The sequence below is a fragment of the Panthera leo genome, chromosome D4, assembly GCF_018350215.1.
Source record: "Panthera leo isolate Ple1 chromosome D4, P.leo_Ple1_pat1.1, whole genome shotgun sequence".
NCBI lineage: Eukaryota > Metazoa > Chordata > Mammalia > Carnivora > Felidae > Panthera > Panthera leo.
This window is the reverse complement of record NC_056691.1, coordinates 11547748-11566122: the sequence shown is the minus strand read 5'-3', so window position 1 is coordinate 11566122 and position 18375 is coordinate 11547748. Positions and strand designations below refer to the sequence as shown.

Sequence of the window (18375 nt, the reverse complement as noted above, 5' to 3'; positions counted from 1 at the left end):
GAGGGGCTCGATCTCTTAACCGTGAGATCGTGACGTGAACCGAAATCCAGAGTCGGATGGGTAGCGGACTGAGCCGCCCAGGCGGCCCCGGGCTTGCTTCCTGAGGCTTTCTTGCTGAGCAGCATTAGAATGCCTCGGTCATTACGAGTGATGCAGAGACGAGGAAAAATAAGACTGCACAAAGGATGCCGTAAAAGCCCAGCGGAAGCAGAGGGTGCCTTCCTGCCGTGGGTGCAGGATCCACCTGGAGAGCTGGTTGAGTGTGAAGGGCGTGGGACTTGGAATCACCTTTTTTCACATCACGGCTCTGCCAGCGGCCACCTCAGCGACCTGGAGGAAGTACCTTGGCATCTCGGAGTCCAAGGAACCTCATCTCCGAAACAAAGACACTAACGTCTACAAGAAAGCAGCTGAAGGTTTTCAAAGGGGATGCTTTCCAAAACCCTGGCAAAGAGTGACCACGTACCTACTGCTGTTCCTATTTCTTTCTTTCTTTCTTTTTTTTTTTTTTTTTTTTTTAATTTTTTTTTCAACATTTTTTATTTATTTTTGGGACAGAGAGAGACAGAGCATGAACGGGGGAGGGGCAGAGAGAGAGGGAGACACAGAATCGGAAACAGGCTCCAGGCTCCGAGCCATCAGGCCAGAGCCTGACGCGGGGCTCGAACTCACGGACCGCGAGATCGTGACCTGGCTGAAGTCGGACGCTTAACCGACTGCGCCACCCAGGCGCCCCACTTTTTCTTTTTTTTAATGTTTGTTTATTTTTGGGAGAGAGAGGGAGGCACAGAAGCCGAAGCAGGCTCCAGGCTCCGAGCTGTCAGCACAGAGCCCGACGTGGGGCTCGAACTCACGGACCGTGCGATCGTGACGTGAGCCGAAGTCTGAGGCTTAACCGGTTGAGCCACTCAGGTGTCGCTAAGGATTTAATGCTGGGCTATGTCTTATCACATGACCACACACAGGCGAGTGAGTCCACACCTTCTAGGTGAGGAACACTGGTGTACTAAGGGTTTCGGCTGAGCCCCAGCAACCAGGAGGCTACCCGAAGATCCGCTGGGACACAGTGAGTCAAGAAGAAGAATGGGTCTCCCGTAAAATCATAGATTTGAGACATTGGAAAATAAAGGTGTGGACCCCAAGCTCTTCTAAAGAGCGAAGACAGACCCCCAGATTCTCTTTAGGAATTCTGATTCTTTGTTTTATGGGCTCTGAATTCCCCGCACAGAGCCTTCCTACAGACAGGAGTTAATGTTGCGGAAGTCGAACAACAACACAGAATGCAGAAATTAGAGGCTGCAAATAGAGAAATTAGGGGGTGATTCAGGAAGAGCGGTCGAGAGAAAGCTGGATTCAGACCTAATCATCTGCTTCTAATTAAAGCCTCAAATTCTTCTAGAAGCAGTGACATTATAGGGAAAATACTTCATTGGTTACTTGTCAAATCCTCCTTTAATAGGTAATTTATACATTGATATGCAGGGAAAAATAAATCGCTTTGGCATTTCTTAATAACTCGCTGGGGGTCACTACCAGCAGTGCAGTGGTGTGCAAGAAACTGGCATTTTGAGATCAATCAGGAATATTACCGTCCTCGTGTATAATCCCGTGATACCTCACCCTATCTCTTGGTTACCACGCTCCGCGCTAAGCAACCTGCTCTGAAATGTTGCCATTTAAGAGCAAATAAAGAGGAGAGACGGGAACATTTTAATTAGCCTTGATCAACAAGGCCCCACGTGTACCCTGCGTCTTATGTACCTCCTTTCAGGCTCTCTCTTCTGTGCAAGCTGTTCCGATGCATTCATTGTCTCCCTTCTATTTCCTGTAGGGCCTCCGGACTATTCCCGCTGGAAAAGACTACAAAGTGCAATCCAGCTGCCCCCCCCACCCCCTAATGCCCTGCCTCCCCCGCCAAGGCAAAGTAACAATGTAAACTTGCACGGTGGGGTGGAGATAAGTTTTCCTGCCATTTCTTTCCCTTGATAGTGTTAAATATTCACCCTGCTCTTATTGGTGCCGGTGAGTCTGGAAAGACGTCATACAAATCACCCTGGATTTTGGGCCACTCCGGCACCTGGGGGAGAAGGAAATCAAACCGAAGGCTTGCTGCCCAAGCAGAGATGGGAAAAAAATGCTCCGGGGACCTTGGCCTTCCCTCAAGAGGCGTTTATTTTGGAACAAGGAAGGAAGGAGGCACAGCCAGGCTGCTGGGCTGTGTATGCACAAGCACCTTCAGTGTGCGGTCTCACAATCCAAATTATGCATGTTCCAACATGAAACTTGTAATCCGTATGCAGATGGCGGATGTTAATGGTACTGAGAACGTAAACAGAGTAATTCAGGCGAAAGTCCAGATACAAGACCACAGCACTAAGTGGAAATGCACACATATCAGGGGGATCAGCATCAGGCCCGGCTGGAGAGTCACCGATCACTCTATCATGTTACCTTCTCTCCCCTTTTAGATCAGTCTATCTTCACAAACTTGGGTTCAACTAGCCCCAGTTTGACAGACGCCAGGATGTACTTTGGCATTTGCACGGTATCCTTTTTTTTTTTTTAAGGGAGGTCTTATTTGATTTTCCTGTGTTTTATTTGGGCTTAACTCTTCCAAAAAAATGCTTCGTGAAGGGTGTCTGACCCCGTTGGGGAGGTGTCTCAGAATGGATAATCACAGCTGACGGTTTCATGGTCAAGGGAGTCTTACGCTGTGAACACATTTAATGAGAGGTCTGAGACTCTGGGCTGAGAGGCAGCTGGGGAATGGGAAAGAGCCCGGGGGAGGGCTGGGGGATCCCAGGTCTGGTCTGGGGTCTGCGCCTACCAAGGTGGAAAACCTTGGGTGCCTCCTTCACCGACCCCAGCTTTAGACTGTTCATCTATAATGAACGGTTGGACTAAAAAGTCTGATGGTTGTATCTAATTCTGGAAAGCCTGTCATGTCAGGTGAAAAACCCCTTCCTCCTCTACCACACTTGAGATCACTGGCTGGGGTTTTCAGATTAAGTGGTTTGGAGGTAAGCTTCTAGTTCTGGGCTGGGGGTGTCCCCGGGGGGTGTCTCAGTGCAGGGCAGGTAGATGGCCATAACCATTGGGGACCAGGTAGCCATGTTTAGCTACAGGGCCAGTGCCCTCTGTTTCTCGTAGGTCCCAGAGATGGGTGCATTTACTGGACTGTGTTGATACGGGAGGTGGAAAAATGGAATCGAAGAAAAGCATTCTTACCTGCCTGTTCCTATCTTTTTCTCCCTGCCCCTCCCCCCAACTTCTCATTATGGAAAATTTCAAACCTGCATAAAAGCAAAGAGAATTGTGTAATTAATATCCATATGCTTCTCTTCTGGCTTCTGCAATTATCAACTCATGGCCAATCTTGTTTCCACTATACCCCCATCACTCCTCTGCCTGCTTCCCTCATAGTCTCTCAAAGCGAATCCCAGAACATCAACTCATTTCCTCCAGAGAGACTCCGGCATGCATCTCTAAAAGACAAAGACTCCTCTTTTGAAACTGAACCCCCAATACCATCATCCCACCAAAAACATTACTGCTCAACATCATCAAATGTGCAGTCAACTTCCCTTCTTTCCCTCCGACTCAAATCCCTTCCAATTTCTAAGTCACTAGAGCTAAACCATTTCACGCCCTCCTGATCCTCTATGCGACAGAGAGAGACCGACCCCCTCCCTCCTCTGAAATCCTGGACTGTTTGCTATTTCCCTCTAGTCTTTTTATTTGCTGTCTGGTAGAACTGATGTTTCGCCCACATAAAGTCATCTTGCCGGTTGGATTCTAAGTTCCCTGAGGGTCATGGCTTCTAACTTTCAAATTTCCCTATAATCGGTGGCTAAGTATTTTTGTTGCATAAGCGTTCGAAGTATCCGATGATCGATTAATCTACCTTTTGCCAGCTCCACGAAGGAAGACTTCTGCTCTGCAAAGCTATCAGCTTAGTCTCCTGGGCTCCTCTGTACACACTCGAACCCCGTGATGAAAGTAACTTTGCCAACTTAAAGGCTCACTAGGAAACTCTGTAAGCCGTGGCCCCGTTGATCAGAAAAAGGCCTTCCCCCAAGAAAGCCCTTTTGCCGGACAGAATGAGCGCGAAAACTGCCTTCCCAGCATGTAGCTCAGTGGCCCCAGGAGGGCCAAAGACAGACCTACAGGTGAAGGGGAGGCAGTTGGCCATCTCATCACAATGACGGGATCTGTGCTATGAAATGCAAGCAAATGCCATCTCCTCGGTTAGCAGAAGCTCAAGGAAATTCAGAAGGAGAACCCAAGTGATTTCTAACGTGTGGCAGATGAGAGCACAATCTCATTTTCAATAAAACAGCATCAAGACGCCACTGAGTTCCATCAACATGTTTCCTGAATGACAGTGACACTCAGTAATGGGAGAATGGTCAGAAACCAAAGAATCTTCTCTAGTACCTATCCACACCCCCCCTCCCCCCAACGCATGGGTTCGTGCACTGGAGTAGCTGGGGAGGGCAGGCTGGGTAGAGACACCTGACATCACAGCTCAAGGGGCGTGGCGAGGCAGAAAGCTACCTGGATGGACACATTTAAGGGGAGCAGGACTGCCCAGGGACTTTTACTCAGTTCCCACTGCCCTGTGAAGTCTTGGTAACGTGCCTTGAGGAGCCAGCATCATCTCACTGAGCAGAAGTCATATGAGTTTCTTAGGGCGCAACTAAAGAAGAGAGGCATACCTGAGGGGAGAGGGGTGGGGGTGGGGGTGGGGGAAGCAGGTGATGGGGATTAAGGAGTGCACCTGCTGTGCTGGCCGCAGGTGATGTATGCAAGTGGTGAATCACCATATTATACACCTGAAACTAATGTAACACAGCACGTTAACTGGAGTTACAATAAAAACTGAAAAAAAAAAAAAAAAAAAAAAAAGAAGAGGGTCACGCGCAGGTTTTCATCGGCGCAGAAGAGAATGAGCTTTGAATTTTATTATGTGCATCTCAGCCAAATTATACAATGCAGTTTCGATAGTCTCTGTTCCCAGTGATAAATGTTGCTATACTTCCCGTGCAAAGCTTTATTCCAGGATCTGGCTCAAGTCTTATTAAGATCATTCAGGAAAGGACGAACAATAAATATTTGATGGCATCCTTCCTACAGCTTCTTGAAAACGGATTGTGAAGAGCCCCAGGGTGTTAACAGTGATCAAATTATGAAATAAACCATTTTTCTCTTGAAACAAAAAGGAAGTTCCGGGTTCCTCGAGCAGGAGGTCAGATCAGACTACCTCACAAAAAAGCTGTTGTGTTACACCTGCTGCGTGCCAGAAAGATGATGGACAGAAACGACAATTCTAAGGATAAAATATGCCCTTGCACCAAATAAAAACACATTTAAAAAGAGCTTGCATCAAAAGATGTTGAGAACAAGCCTATCCAGCACCTTTAAAATCCTGTTCAAATTGTAGGTCAAGGTGAATATGGTTGCAGGCCAAGGCAGGTTTGAGATGAATGGAATAAATAAGGCAATTAAAACAGGAAGGCTTTCAAGTAGAATGCAATCAGCAAAATTCACAGGAGTATTTATAACTAATTATATCTGTTAGAATAATGATCTGACGTAGCAACCAACACCACAGTTATTTAAATATCAATTACCATAGCAGATTCTGTAGTTATCAGTAAGGGCTGCAGAGTCAAATCATGTTGCCTGAAGCTAAATTTATCATCATTATAAAACTTGGACCTTTTACGAGGCTCCAGAGCATTTTAAAATAAGAGACACACACGACTTGTCGCTGTTGCTACGAGACAAATGTTTAGATCACACGTTTCTGAAGAAGGAAGGAAAACGACAGGTTCTTACCAAGTAATCATCAGGCTTGATACCGAAAAGTTCTCTGAAATATCGGAATGCCAGTGGAGCATAGGTCTTAAATCTGAAGTCTGGGTAATGATGTGCTGGGGTCAGATTGCTCCCTTCACTGCAGTTAAAATATTAAAAAAAAAAAAAGAGAGAGAGAGAGAGAGAGAGAGAGAGAGAGAATGAATGAATTAGTAAAGACAATTTTGACTTCAAATTGTAGTTCTACTAGTCCCGGGCCAGTTTCCCTGTTAGAAAAACATACCCCAGTTGAGGGTCTCTCTAAGCTCATGTCCAAGGGCAATATGGCCATCAGGTCAAACCAGATGCTAAGTCAGCAGGGGCCACTCCAAGCCCATATTCCCTGCCAATCCCAGTGTGTCTTCAGCCTGAAAATTCTTCATCATCCCCCTGTGCCTGTGACTTTTCTCCTGTGATTTTCCATCGTCCCCAGTGAAACCAGTTGTAATGCTTTAGGTAGAAGATTCAGGGCTTAGTGCATGGAATGATTTGAAAAATGCATTTTTTTTTTGACCATAAACATTGGATAAAGATTTTAAACTAGGAATAAGTGAAATGGTTTTAAAAATGTCACTCACAAAATCATCACACTGGAAATGGGGGAGTCCTGAATCTGAACTATTTCTTACATCCATATTTATAGGAAAAGAGACCTTAAATATTTTAGCGATTTTAAAACCCTGATGTGCATTCCCAGAGACATCATTATCTTTTTTCCCCCCTCTTCTGGGTTCATCTTTGAAAATTTTTGTGCAATATTTATGACACATAAAAGGTATAAAGAAATAAACCAGTGAATACTCATGAATCTAAAATGCTGCTTAAGAAATAAAATATTATCTGTATAGTTGAACTGCCTTCTATACTTTTTATTAATCATAAAACTCTCTTTCTCCTTAGAGGCATCCACTAGCCTGAATTTTGATGTTTATCATTCATTTTAGTCTTTGACTACAACTATAATATATCTCACCCAACATCCGACAAGCCACCTAATCCACCTGTACTTAAAAGTTTTCATTGTGAAAAATGAGAACAATTCAGTAGATTAATACAATTTTGTAGAGAGGTTCAAGATCTCTCTTTACCACATTCTAAGTGGGTCACTGAGGCTCTAAGGCAACTCTGTCATGGTCTAATTTTTATGGATACGAGTAAGCCTGTGCAAAGAAAAACGCTTTCAGCATGCAACAAACACTTGGAACCTACAACAGTTTAACTGTGTCCATGGCAGCCAGATTTTTGTACAGATTTTTGTATCGGTACCCAGCACATCACTGACAGTAAGTAGTTTCTGAATAAAACAGTGAGTTTTTAAGACAAATGGTAAAATAGTAAAGTTGATTCTTACCTGAAGGTTAGGTTCAAAACTCACCAGGTAAGGTAAAAAAAAAAAAAAAGAAAAATCACTATAGTCTAGAGATATAGACAGATACAATGGAATATAACAGCCATAAAAAGAATGAAATGTTGCCATTTGCAACAATGTGAATGGATCTAGAGAGTATTATGCTAAGTGAAGCAAGTCAGAGAATCACAAATACCGTATGATTTCACTCATTATGTGGAATTGAAGAAACAAAACAAACGAACAAAGAAAAGAGACAAACCAAGAAACAGACTCTTCATTATAGACAACTGATGGTCTCCCGAGGGGGAAGCAGCTGGGGGCAGGGGTGAAATAGGTGATGGGGATTAAAAAGTACACTTATCCTGATGAGCACTGACTAATGCATAGAATTACTGAATCACTATATTGTACCCCTGAAATCAGCATAACACTGTATGCTAATTACACTGGAATTTCAAAATTAATTAGTTAAAAAAAACCCATCATCGTCAAAAATCACCCTTGAAAGCTATTTAGGAGATTATCTATTCAATATATCCACTACGGCCAGTTCTTCCTCTCGCGTGGTCACAGATGACGGCTTCTTCTGGTGACTTCCAGCGGAAGTAGTTGGCTTGTATTGCCAGGGATTGACATCAGATAATACATCTTATCTGCAGAGGTGAAGCTTGCACTAAGGCAGCAGCAAGGCTTGCCCTTCAGGGCAGTGGCGCAGGGACCGGGACTGCCCGGGATAAGAGCCGTCACCTCTGCATCAGCTCCGTGTGTGAAACGGCCCCAAATCACCTACTCATCTGAACAGTTGCTGTTTCCTGAAGCGAGAATAGTTGAATATTCACAATGCTCATGTGCTGCCCGGACATCGCATCCGAACATTTCCTCAGTCGGTATTTTGAGACGTCTCAGGGGACATATACTCAGTTCCAGGTCCTATGGGATTGTCAAGAGGAATAATTCTGGAACTCCTAGGACATGGAGTAACTTGAAGATGCTGGCTGGGCAGAAATAAGAGAGAAAATCAAAGAGGCTCAAAGTGACCACTGACATGCCTCTGCCCCCTTGCAAACAAGTAAAAGCAAGTACAGATCCTTGGGTTCCGAATCGGGCTGCTTTCAGGGGGCTGAGAGTGTTGCCAGTTTCTTATTTCTTCCACCCTCTTCTGTCCTTGGTAGCTCATGCAATCAAAGTCATTGATTCCATTAGAATGCATGACATTAGCTTCAATGTTCACACAGTAAGATAAAACCCCCGTGTTCTACTCCTTGGTGTTTTTCTTCAAATGGCTTATTCTTATGCAGTTGGGGGACCAAGACTGTGAGAGAATCTTAAGCGAGAATCTCACAACTGTGAGACCATGACCTGAGCTGAAACCAAGAGTTGGATGCTCCACCGACTGAGCCACCCAGGCGCCCCACCACTGCTATTATTAAATCTAAAAATATGTATTTCTCAGGACGCCTGAGTGGCTCAGTCGGTGAAGCGTCCGACTCTGGCTCGGGTCCTGATCTCACGGTTCGTGGGTTCGAGCACCGTGTCAGGCTCTGTGCTGGCCGCTCGGAGCCTGGAGCCTGCTTCGGACTCTGTGCCTCCCTCCCTCTCTCCCCCTCCCCTGCTCGTGCTCTGTCTCTTCCTGTCTCTCAAAGATAAACATTAAACAAATTTACAAAAACGTATTTCTTAGTGGCAATGGACGTTTAGAATTATACAATGTTGAAGTCTGAAGGAAGCACTAGCCACTACCTGGCGATTCCCATTTAGCAGGTAAAAAACAACAACAACAACAACAGTAATGGCCTAAGCTGGTCAGGAACAAACAAGATGAGAACATTAGATTCGTGTTTTATTTATTTTTTGAGAGAGAGACAGAGACAGAGCCCAAGTATGGGAGGTATAGACAGAGAGGGAGAGAGAGACTCCGAAGCAGGCTCCAGCCTCTGAGCTGTCAGCACAGAGCCCGACGCGGGGCTTGAACTCACGAACCATGAGATCATGACCTGAGCCGAAGTCGGACGTTTAGCCGACTGAGACACCCAGAAGGCCACACCATCTTTTAAGGCCAGCCAGCTAACAGCCAATCTTTAAAAATCAGCAGATGAAAGCAGCTTAAACTCCACAACCAAATACTGCATCCTGGGCGGTCATGTACTTGGAACACGGGATATCACTGTCTATATGCTGAACTTCCCAAGTAGTTGGTACCATCCTGGGAAATCGTGTTTGAAGGCAATTTCAAGTAAGTTACAATGTTATATAACAATCACTACACACAATAAACCTCTTATCTGGAACTAAAGGAAGAGGTATGCGCCTTTTATGAGTAGGAAATTGGTGTCTCCCCGTCCCTACCCCATAAACGTTGAACGAATATTTGAAGAGTTTTGACTTGGAAGGACATCATCCTGGTTGGCTTGTCCAGAAACAGCCACGCATCCTCTTTGATGATTTGTGTGTTATCCACCCACACAGTAGACGGGCTAGAGAATGTCTGTACCGATGAGGGGCTGGCAATCCTTTAAGAAATCTCTGTTGTGGGGCACCTGGGTGGCTCAGTCGGTTGGGCGTCCGACTTCGGCTCAGGTCATGATCTCGCGGTCCGTGAGTTTGAGCCCCATGTCGGGCTCTGTGCTGACTGCTCAGAGCCTGAAGCCTGTTTCAGATTCTGTGTCTCCCTCTCTCTCTGACCCTCCCCCATTCATGCTCTGTCTCTGTCTCAAAAATGAATAAACATTAAAAAAAATTAAAAAAAAAAAGAATCTCTGTTGCAACCACTCAGCTCTACTGCTGTGGGAAAACAGACAATATGTAAATGAATGGATGTGGCTGTGTTCCAAGGCAACTTTATTAACAAAAAGGGGCAAGGAGCCAGGTCTGTCCCATGGGCTGGAGTGTGCTGACCCATGGTAAGAGAGAGATGGGTTCTTGGATGAGTTTACGTCAGTATTATTTGAAATGCAGGCAGTTGCCTCATCTGTCAAAACCTTAACATCTAGCACTGAAATCTGGCAATGCTCACATGAACTGCTGACCTCTACGTTTGCCTGCCACGTAGAAAAATGTCGCACCCTCACAGCAGTTCTGGGTAATTCTCTGCCCAATGAGGGTATCCCTTGGCTATTCCCATCCACCCCCAAGAGTGCATACAGAGAGCAATCTGTGTTCGCCAAACTGAACTCCATTTTATGAGGGAGGAGATTAAAATGCAAGAGACTTTTATAAATTCTTTGGGTAGATGATTACTCTTGAATATGGAAAGATATATAAACTTTTACTGCCAGCTTTCAAGCCCTATTTTCCATTGCAGACAAAGCCGGGATGGCGTCTCTTGAAGCGGAACGGAGGACAGGATTAAAGCTGCTTGTCAAGGGGCTGGAGGGAAAACTTTCTAAGGTGGAAGCTGGGTACTTTCTCTGATTCAAACAAGCGGAACTATTGTTACCGTGCTTTCCTGCCACGGTGTAAGGAAAAACAAAACTTTAGGGTCGGCTGTCCCTGAGTTCAAATCCTGACATCACCATTTATTGGTTGTATAGCTTTGGGTTAAGACACTTCCTGTCTCCGGGCCTCAGTTACTCCATCTGTAAAATGGATTTTTGGGTAAAGTTGAAAGATAGTAACAATAAGTTAATGCTATATGCTGTATCATATAAATGTTATGTCAGTTAAACTATGGGCGGTTCACGGCTGGCACTCATCAATTTTGCTTCCTTTTGCCATGTCAGGGTCATGTTTGCATGGCAAAACATTAGAAAACATCCTCCTCTTTCTTCCTAGTCCCTTTACACATGCCATTTTATCTACAACCTTGAGTTTCTGACTGCACTGCAGAACCTGGGATCAAAAGATTACGATGTGGTCATAGCTCTCTTACTAATCTACATTGACTATGGAAGATCATGGGACCAGATTGTTGAAAGGGATTAAAAACAATTTTTTTTAACATTTTATTGAATTTTTTAGAGACAGAGCACGAGCAGGGGAGGGGCAGAGAGAGAGGGAGACACAGAGTCCGAAGCAGGATCCAGGCTCTGAGCTGTCAGCACAGAGCCCGACACGGGGCACGAACCCACAAACCATGAGATCATGACCTGAGCCAAAGTTGGACGCTTAACCGACTGAGCCACGCAGGCGCCCCTGTTGAAAGGGATTTTCTATCATCCTTCAAATCCCAAGTCCAGCGGCTTTTTTTTTTTTCCATCTACAAAATGAAATGATGTGTGGAACAGGATATAATATCTAAAAATAACTGTGAACCACTTTGAAATAAGTAAACAAACAAACATGACACATTTCGTTGCTAAGGGAGACAGTGGCAGTAACTTAGAACATCTCAAGACACCCAATGCAATGAGTTTTCTCTATGACCCAGATAGATTCATTGCGTTGTAGAGCCATCAAAGACTTGGACGGTCGGAGACAGTCCTGCCCACCTCCTCCCCCTTCCTCCTGTCTCCAGGCAAGTGTGGGAGTTTATGGATGGCCAGGGAGGAAACTTTATCTGGCAGCTTTACGGATGTGTAGCTGACATAAAGTACAGTTTGTTAATTTTCACAGGGGGTCTATATCCATGGAACGGTCGCCATGGCCAAGGTACTGAATTGACTCATCACTCTGTGGGAGCTTTGTGGCTGCGAGAGTAACCAAGAGATAGATATTACTGGCAAGGCCTCAGGGGTGACAAATATCCTAACACGTGTACCCTGGCACAAAGTGTTGTCTTATCCAAAAGAGCCAATATCACCTCCACTGAGAAGAGCTGGGCTCAGTCCCTTGGCAAAATTAACGAACAGCCCAGATGAGGAAACTGAGGCAAGACCCACATCCATTTCTTCCGTTTTCATGGAAACACATCCAGAGTGTGTATGTTATTTTAAAAAAAACAATATGGCATTTGCTAAAAGAAATTCTTGTCTGCATCAAATGCTTCCTATCACACTGATGCTTAAAAAGCTATATATATGTTAAAATGATACATTTTAAGTGACAGTGGGTTCCTCCCAATAGGGTCATTAGCTAAGCCTCCCCTCCCCCAGCGACATGGGTGCCACACAGGGGCTGATGCTTCTCCGTGGCCTAGAGGGTGAAGGTCAAAGACACAAATTCTAGGCATGGACACTGTTGGCTTTTCTACTCCTGAAGAAAAAGGAGACCTCGTTTTGCCTTAATCATCAAGATACAGTATGCTTTTAATAAGTCATCCACGAACAGAAGGATTCATGGCACCAAGAAAGAGCTCATGAAAACCTAGTTACATGCTCCTTGTTGTAAAGTATCTCATAGAGTGTCACGCATAATTTACTTGGGACACAGATGTAATTTTGATATTTTAGGTGTTTGCTGAAAAGTCATCTGGAGTTTAACATTAGTTGCAAAAATCACGTAAGAACTCCAAGAACAAAATTTGGTAGCTACGAGAAAGATCATCCCTGTCACATGGGAAGTCACACGCGAGGTCAGTGGTTCTCCAACAATTATGTGCTTAGAATCTCCTGGAGGAATGGTTCAATAGATTTCTCGGGCCCATCCCTGAAGTTCCTGATTCAGTTGATGTGGGTGGGGCCCAAGGATCTGACTTCTTAACAAAGTTCGACGTGATCCTGAGGGTGCTGGTCTGGGGCCCATATGCTCGGGCCCCGCTTTTCCCCGGGGCCCGTCCAAAGCTGGCTCTGTTGATTGGACACGGTGGGTAGAAGAGACCAGCAGACACGGAGCACCTGTCACTGTTCTCATTGTCTGGAAGCTAGCTCTGGTGGCTGCCCAGGACCCTAGAGAAGCAACCTTCAAAATTCCTGATAGATCTACTGTATTCTTCAACCAAGAGCATTTAAAGCAAAACTAGGCTGTCTCGGTTCACCACCTAATGGGTTGATTTCGGGACAGTTGACAACTAGATGTAGAGATGAACTTAAGTACCATTTCCCTGAAGACTTGAAAAAAAAATAAAGCAACGAAGATACTGAGGGTCAAAGGCTCTCCCCAGCCATTCTCACCCGAGCCCAGTAAGTAACAACTCATACCCAAAGTGGCTTCGTTTGGGGAGCAATACTTATATTTTAAAATGTAACTGTGTCTTACACATTTATCCGCAGAGCCCCGAAGACAAAGCGACTGCCCTGCACCCCCAAGTCAAATAGCTGAGTTTTTATTTGCTAGGCCATTGCAGTCGCGGGGACATTTCCAATTTAATAACGATTACTTCTCTTCCTATCCTAAGCTAGCACGAGACTTAACACATTTTAACTTAATTACTTTCTTTTGGCAAAGAATACGTAACAGAAGCCTTACCATTTAAACCACCTGTAAGTGGCCAGTTCTGTGGCACCGCGTGTATTCACACAGATACGCAACTGTCTCCACCATCCGCCCCAGATTGATTTGTTGAACGGATTTCCCCCCCAAAACACGATCGAGTTGGAGGTGACCTGTAGGGTCAACCGGGGTGTTTCTGACACCACCTATGGTGTCAAACGGGCGGGATTCTCCTAAGTTTTCTGGAGGAGAGCTAAGTTGAAGGCCTCACGGAGGAAGAGCTACGCTACTGAACCCAGATAGGAGGCCCAACTGCGGGCCCCCAGCCCATCTTGTGAATGACGGGACGCAAAATCCTGGCATCAGCCGTTGCTTCTCAGATGCCCTCTTTTTCTTTTTTTTTTTTTTAAACTTTGGAAGATGTGTTTATTTATTTATTTTTCAATATATGAAGTTTATTGTCAAATTGGTTTCCATACCACACCCAGTGCTCGTCCCAAAAGGTGCCCTCCTCAATATCGATCGCCCACCCTCCCCTCCCTCCCACCCCCCATCAACCCTCAGTTTGTTCTCAGTTTTTAAGAGTCTCTTATGCTTTGGCTCTCTCCCACTCTAACCTCCTTTTTTTTTTTTTTCCCTTCCCCTCCCCCATGAGTTTCTGTTAAGTTTCTCAGGATCCACATAAGAGTGAACACATATGGTATCTGTCTTTCTCTGTATGGCTTATTTCACTTAGCATCACACTCTCCAGTTCCATCCACGTTGCTACAAAGGGCCATATTTCATTCTTTCTCATTGCCACGTAGTACTCCATTGTGTGTATAAACCACAATTTCTTTATCCATTCATCAGTTGATGGACATTTAGGCTCTTTCCATAATTTGGCTGTTGTTGAGAGTGCTGCTATAAACATTGGGGTACAAGTGCCCCTATGCGTCAGCCCTCCTGTATCCCTTGGGTAAATTCCTAGCAGCACTATTGCTGGGTCTTAGGGTAGATCTATTTTTAATTTTTGAGGAACCTCCACACTGTTTTCCAGAGCGGATGCCCTCTTTTTCTAACGCTACACAGACACTACTCTGAGTAGTGCACTCCTTCCCGTCGAATCTCAAATCTTCATACAATCTTCCAGGCGTTACCATCATTACATAGAACCTACTTACCATCTCCCTATAAAAATAAACGCAACCCACGTGGCACAAGGGAAAGTGACAATCCTTGGTGCTGCTTCTGGGCCTGTTAAAGACCCAACGCGTGCATGTACCCATTCACTGGTAGGAAAGTCTTCAATGTGGAGAGGCCACCAGGAAGGTTCTTTAGCATGGAAATCCTCACAAACAGAAATGTTCTTACCTGGGTAGGAACACACTTTCCACCACGTAAAAGTCTTGCATGAGAACATCTCTATCCGGCTTCGAAGTGAGATTGCCCACGGTGTATCCTATCCCCAGCTGAATAGCACCTTTGATAGCAGATGATGCAGTCTGCAAAGAAAACAAGGGTCTCAGGGTCAGCCTCAACAGTCAGGGCCTTGTTCAAGGTCACAAGCAGCAGAAACAGGAAAAGGGGGTTAGATTTTCTTTCTTGTTCCTCAACCGTGAGGAAGCTGGGTTTGGAAACAGGACAGGTTCCTTCTTTTGACGGTGGGTCTACTAAGGGCCCTTCTTGATATGAAATTATTCTTGTGGTAGTATTTCCTACAAATATTTCTAAGGTCAAATTACAGTCCCAAATCTCCACCTTTCTGTTAGTAAGAGCTTAGAAATTTGGTAGGATGCTTTCAACACATGGTATTCTAATTTGTACCAAAAAAGAAATGGTATAGCCACATTTTTTAAAAATCTGAAGTTCTATAACACACCTATGGATCAGGAAGTGTATTTTCTTATTTAATTTGAGAGAGAGAGAGAGAGAGAGAGCGCGTGAGAGAGCATGTGCACGCGCGCAAGTGGGGGAGAGGGGCAGAGGAAGATACAGAGAATCCCAAGCAGGCTCTAGGCTCAGCATAGAGCTGGACGCAGGGCTTGATCCCTTGACCCTGGGATCATGACCTAAGCTAAAACCAAGAGTTGGATGCTCAACCCACTGAGCCACGCAGGTGGCGCCCTCAAGAGGAGTACTTTATCTTCACAAGAAATGAGACAGCAAAAAGTAATTTGAGCCTTTGGATAAAATTTAATTTGGAAATTGCTTACTAGTTTTGCCATGAATCCACAATCACAATTTCCTACACTGACCTGTGTAGGAATAATGTATATACATTAATGGGGAATAATGTATATACATATATGTGTACACATACATACACATACGTGTGTGTGTGTGTGTGTGTGTCGTTTTAGCCAATAAAATAGGAAAAATAGCAAAGTAACTCAATTTAGGAAAATTAGAAGGCATGCTCTTTTTTTTTTTTTAATCTTTTAAATGTTTGTTTATTTTTGGGAGAGGGAGGGAGAGGGGCAGAATGAGAGGGAGACACAGAATCCGAAGCAGGCTCCAGGCTCTGAGCTGTCAGCACCGAGCCCGACGCGGGGCTCGAACTCACGGATGGCGAGATCGTGACCTGAGCTGAAGTTGGGCACTTAACAGCCAGCCAGCCAGGTGCCCCAGAAGGCATGCTTCTCAATGTTTGTGCAAGTGTGGCCATTTCAGGTGAAGTCACCAAGTGATTATTGGGGACCTAGCCCTGTGCTTGCAGTGGCTTGTCTGGGGTTCAACCTCGGGTGACTGTGGATCACGGCACTTTGGCTAGAGGACACCAGTGTTGGGGGTGGGGTGGAAAGGATATACGACCTAGCTTGGTTCTGTATGTCCTTTGCTTGTGATCACAGAACGGCATCCAAATAGGTTTAAAGGGTCTGTGAGCCGTATGCATACAGCCAGTTTTGAAGCCTTTAAGAAGGGATTATCTCCACGATTCAGGAAATCTGAGGATCAAGGATCAAACCGGAGGCCGGGATCGATCCGAGCTTCTCTGTCACTTCCACTCTGCAACTCTACGAACCCTTCCCCATGGAGTCATCATTTGGTGGCTTGTTCACCCCACTGCAAATATGATATCCCCCCTACTCTGAGCACAACTCCCTGCCCTCCTTCCTAGAGGAGGCAGAGAGTGGCTCGGTGTTTTTCTTCTTCCACATGCCTCTTCAAGATTCCAGGGCAGCAAGATGGCGAAAGACTGGGACTCAAGCCCCCAGGGCAACTAGGCTTCAAAAACAAAAAAGTTTGCTATTTTCATTCTCGCTCCCCGAGTTCTGCAATGCCACCAACTGGCAACAGTGACCTTTTGTACCAAAACCTCTGACTTTGGAAGACTGAAATGGATTTTCTTCACTTTAACCTCACATACAAATTCAAAAGACATTTCTATCCATCACTCAGAGCAGTATGGCCCAAGATATGACATCAGCACTTTCCAGAGGACCCGACACCCCGACGTGTTCTGTTCCAGAACCATCAACAGAGTCCTGTGCTCTCAAAGCGCTCGTCCCTCCCCACACCTGACTGCTACCCGGAACTCTCGGTATTTCTGCTTAATTCAGTCCTCTAGTCCTTCTGGGGCCGGGACACCTGTCAGACAGATGAGGGAGTATAACCAATGGTTTCTTGACCACCCTCCTCCTCGAACCCCAACTACAGAAGGTGGTCAAAGCAGCAGAAGTCTATACCTGGTGTTTTCAAACTTTAGGAAGCACGAGAATCACGGAGATACTTAAAAGAGACAAAGGCAAAACCGCAGAGACAGGAAAAGCAGCAACGGTTGCCAGGGGTTGGGAGAAGACAGGGAGAACACAGAGGGTTTTCGGGGCAGGGAAAACACCTTTTATGATACTGTAATGATGGCTACATGCCGTGACACAGGTATCTAAGCCCACAGAACACACATAACGAGCGAGCCATGATGTAAACTATGGACTCCAGGTGATAAGGTAGGTTCATCCATTGTAACAAACCCAACCCTGTGGGGGAGGATGTTGATAGTGGGAGGCAGAGAGCAGGTGGGAAATCGCTGAACCTTCTCAATGCTTCTGTTAACCTACAACTACTCTAAAAAAAAAAAACAGTCTTAAAAAAACAGTCAACGGGCATGGCCAACCCAAGCCAAAATCAAGAGCAGACCGATGGGTTGCATCTCCAGACTTTCTGATTCTGAAGGTCTGGGGTGAGGCTCGAGAATTCGCTCTTGCTCTAAGGAACACTGGACAAATCTTTCTCCGATGGCATGAGAGTAAATTTTGAATCCTCAAAGGAATAAGATTCGGGAAAGGGCTCTGTTGACGTCTGTTTAGTTACACCAAAAAACAGACTTGTGATGCTATTACCTTCCTTTCTGCCCCCTTAAAATTCAAGCGCTCTGATGGGAGACATAACTGAAATGGTAACAAAAGGTCGTATTTTTTCGATCAACACTTCGCGCCTGGTACTTGACGCACAATGATGATAATCGTAACAACAACCTGTCGTAATCGTAGCGCAGACGTACAGAGCGTTCACTGAGTGGCAGGCACTCTTCTGAGTGCTTTTATCCTCACACAGCTCGTGACGAGGTGCAAGTGGAACTCACACGTGGGGAGTCCAAGTTATAAGCAACTACACCGTCACCTAGCAGGTCGAGATCCCTGATTTTGCCCTTTTTACAGGTGGGGATTTAAGGCGCAGCGAGGTGAAGTGACTTGTCCCACTCCCATCGCTAGCATATGGCACTCTGGCTGCAAAGCCCACGATGCTTCCACATCTGTTTTTTCATCCCCCATCCCCGCTCCCAAAATGAGCCTGGGATGCAAGTCTGAAGTTCCCTCTTAAGTCTAGCTGTTTGACCTCAGCAGAGGAAGGAGTCCTGCGGAAGCCATTCCTTTTAATATGCCAGGGCTGAAATATTTTATTTGCTTCTAATCACACCCAACCATGAGTCAACCTAA

The 18375-nt window shown here is 45.4% G+C and overlaps 1 protein-coding gene across 6 annotated transcripts in view; it reads right to left on the bottom strand.

Moving 5' to 3' along the window:
- PIP5K1B (phosphatidylinositol-4-phosphate 5-kinase type 1 beta) overlaps positions 1-18375 on the bottom strand; it is a 311111-nt gene that overhangs the window by 124393 nt on the left and 168343 nt on the right. For all 6 annotated transcript variants that reach the window (XM_042913813.1, XM_042913809.1, XM_042913812.1 and 3 more), the window contains 2 exons: positions 14810-14940; positions 5842-5959 (listed from right to left, as the gene is read on the bottom strand). In XM_042913813.1, coding sequence (XP_042769747.1) covers positions 5842-5959; positions 14810-14940 — 249 coding nt within the window. The remainder of the gene's footprint in view (positions 1-5841; positions 5960-14809; positions 14941-18375) is intronic.